Source organism: Lactuca sativa, chromosome 1 (genome assembly GCF_002870075.4).
Source record: "Lactuca sativa cultivar Salinas chromosome 1, Lsat_Salinas_v11, whole genome shotgun sequence".
Taxonomy (NCBI): Eukaryota; Viridiplantae; Streptophyta; class Magnoliopsida; order Asterales; family Asteraceae; genus Lactuca; species Lactuca sativa.
Window position 1 is genome coordinate 9,044,349 of NC_056623.2, and position 3,343 is coordinate 9,047,691.

General features: G+C 39.8%; 1 protein-coding gene across 1 annotated transcript; it reads right to left on the reverse strand.

Annotated features, from left to right (window-relative positions):
• Positions 1-758: 758 nt before the first annotated feature.
• Positions 759-3,119, reverse strand: LOC111907852 (L-type lectin-domain containing receptor kinase S.6). The gene has a single exon (XM_023903658.3). It carries the CDS (start codon positions 2,957-2,959, stop codon positions 893-895), a length of 2,067 nt encoding a protein of 688 aa, XP_023759426.1. The 5' UTR covers positions 2,960-3,119; the 3' UTR covers positions 759-892.
• Between the last annotated feature and the right edge of the window lie 224 nt (positions 3,120-3,343).

Here is a 3,343-nt window from a genome sequence, read left to right on the forward strand (position 1 = left end):
ATTGCAAAAGAAAAATATAGAGCGTGTTCGGCACTAAGCGTTTGAGAACTTATAACTTCTAGTGTTTGACAAAACGCTTTGTTTTGAACAGAAAATCTCGTTCGTCTCTACAAGCTTCTAACGTTTAATATAAACAAAACGCTCTAAATTCAAATATTACTTCATGTAGCGTTTGACAAAACACTACAAGCTACCCGCTACCAGCTAATTTTGTCGAATACGCCCGTAATATCAAAAAGGAAATCACGTAAGCAGTTTGTTGTCATTTCCCCTTTATCTTAATAAAAAATGCAATTTCATTGTTATATATAAACCATATCCCTATTCTAATAAAAGAATACTTTTAATATCATTTTGACAAGTGTCATCATAGTAGGCCTCCTAATTAATACACATTTTATTCTTTTTTTTTTTTGTCATGTGTTACCCTTTAAACTTCTTAATTAATGCATGTCACTTGTAAACCTATTAATTCTAAATTTCAAATTTTAAAAATTTCACTTTAATTACAATAAATTAATAACAATGCAATAAAAATTAAAATAAAATTAATACAAATTATAAGGTGATATAATTTCATATATTTATTTAAATTAACGATTATAATTGATTAATAATTTTGTGTTCTACCTATTAAAGTTTAATTAATTTTGTAGCCATGATTTCACGGGTTATAAACTAGTTACAAAATAAATCCATATAGTGTAACTGTTATTAATGCTCTGCTTTAGTTGGCCTAAGCATATCGACGATGACAATTAATCGTAATCTAACCTCTTTAGAATGTCATTAAAACGACGTAGTTCGAAATTGGAAAAAACATGTTGTAAAGTAAATGTACAAAAAAGCCCAAAATCACAAGCTTTCAAACAACAAAATTCAGTACAGCAAATCAACCAGCTTTGCTGCTAAAATGAGTCCTCGGAGTAGACCACGGCGTATCGGCATCTTCGCCACACATCCTAGCCACCATCTCCGTCGTCCTCTCCGGCATAACTGACTGAATCATCACCGTCGGCTTCTTCACCGGCAAATCTGGTACTAACCCTCCTCGCAGCATCCGTCCTGCCTCCTTCATCGTCGGTCTTCTCTGGGAATTGGGGTGCACACAGATCAATCCAGCCATCAACATCCTCTCCATATCCACCTTATCAAACCTCCCCATCAAATTCGGATCCGCCGCTGCAAACAAAATCCTCTTTTCCCACAAATCCCAAACCCACTCTGTCACCACAACCCCATCCTCGTTCACCGGCCGCTGCCCTGACGCCACCTCCAAAACCACCACCCCAAAACTGTAAACATCCGTTTTCACAGTCGGAATACCGGAATAAACATACTCCGGTGCCAGGTATCCCATCGTTCCAGCAGGCAACGTCGCATCACGCCCCCTCTCACTGTGCTCATAGACCTCCGCCAAACCAAAATCGCCCAATTTGGCGTTGAAATCGGCGTCCAGCATTATATTACAGGTTTTTACATCTCTATGAATGATCTGCCTCTCGCATTCTTCATGTAAATACACGAGAGCTGAAGAAACGCCTAAAAGTATATTCAATCGTTTCTCGAAAGTTAATGTCCGGGTGGCGTTGGTTCGCCGGTGGAGAAGCTTGTCGAGCGATCCATTGGGCATGTACTCGTAAACCAGAACCAATTCGTTCGCTTCACAGCACCATCCTTGAAGCTGCACTAAGTTCTTGTGACGTAAGCATCCCACCATTGTTGCGAGCTCCGTCGCGAACTGGTTCCCGAGTGTACTCGGTTGATTCACTTTGCTAAACCTCTTCACTGCAACATTCCCACAAGATGGAAGATTCGCTTCGTAAACTTTTGAAGACGCACCTTCTCCGATGATCCGGTTCTGATCAAACTCTTTTGTAGCTGATCTGATCTCCGATAATTTCAGTTTTTTGGGAACTCCGGCTTCTTGAAATCGATACATTTGGGCGTTTTCGTTGCATCGTTGTTTGATCGCTTGTCTCTTTGTTAAACACATACAATAAAGTACGGAAATAGTAGCAACCATTATCAGAAGAAAAGTGATGGACAACAAACCGAAAGCTAATTCGAGTACCCGATTGTCTTTATGATGATCATTGTATAAACTAATTTCAGCTTCTTCGATGCTTGGATCATCTGGATAACACATCAAACAGTTTCTTGAACTTACAGTTTCCATTTGCGTATTTGGAGTCAATGATTCAAATGTGTGAATCTGCAACTTCTGGATAGAGTGAATCGATGATCCTCTTCCATTAGACGCAGAAAACCCCACATACATGAACTCTTTTAGTGTCTTGGAAAGATCAATTGGAACCGCAAGAACAGAGTATTCAGGCTTAGTATCCGTGTACCCGACCCAAACCCGGATAATCTTTTCTGGGTCTCTATACTCGATCCAAACTGTAATCCTTTTCCCACTTTTCAAATCAATCCCTTCTGACATCAAATCAATCGACGCAACGGAAATGATGGAATCCACATCCACTCCGACGTGATTATCATTGATATCACCAAGACCCGGATTGAAAGTAGTATCAAATTCGATTGCGAAAAACGGGTGTGAAGCAGGGGAATCCGGTAAACCTAAATACCCATCGGTATGTGGTAAAGAACTGGGATCTGAAGCGATGAGGAAGGCGATACCGTCGCCGGCGAGGCATGGAGGAGAAGGTGGGACGATGGTGAAGGTGAAACGAGTGGAGAAAGAAACTGTGGAATTTGATGAAGAACGAAGAAAGCGAACAGGGAAAGAGTGGAGAACTCTGCCAACTGGTGAATTCGATCGAGAGTTGCAGGTAGTGAGTTCTTGAGTGAGGATAATAGAGTTGTTCTTGAAATGAGCGGAGCCAAGAAGGGTTAGGTTTTTCGTGGGTGAAGGTTGAGGGGGTGAAGAAGAAGAAGAAGAAGCGAAGGTGAAGATGGAGGACACAAGAAGGAGATGAAAGTATGGAAGCATGGTTTACGAAAGAGAGAAGAAGATGTTGAGAGTGTATGGAAATGGGAGTTGGTAATCATGTAATGGTGTTTAGTTCTTGAAACCTGAAACTGAAAACTTTGACACAGAAAGAGAAAGACGAGAGAGACCATTGCCATTTGCCGCCCAATACTAACTGAAAAAACCCAGATTTCCCCCATCGAGTGCTTGAATTTTGTTTTATTTTGGAAGAAAACGAATATAAAATTATACAATATTTTAGCTTTAATCACCGAAATTGGAATTGAGATGTTACTATTTGACTTCTTAACATTATAAGATGGGCAAATCACTAAAATGTCGAAAAAAGCAAAATAGAATATTACAAAATACACCATCTTTGTTTAATGTTTGTGTTCGGTACTC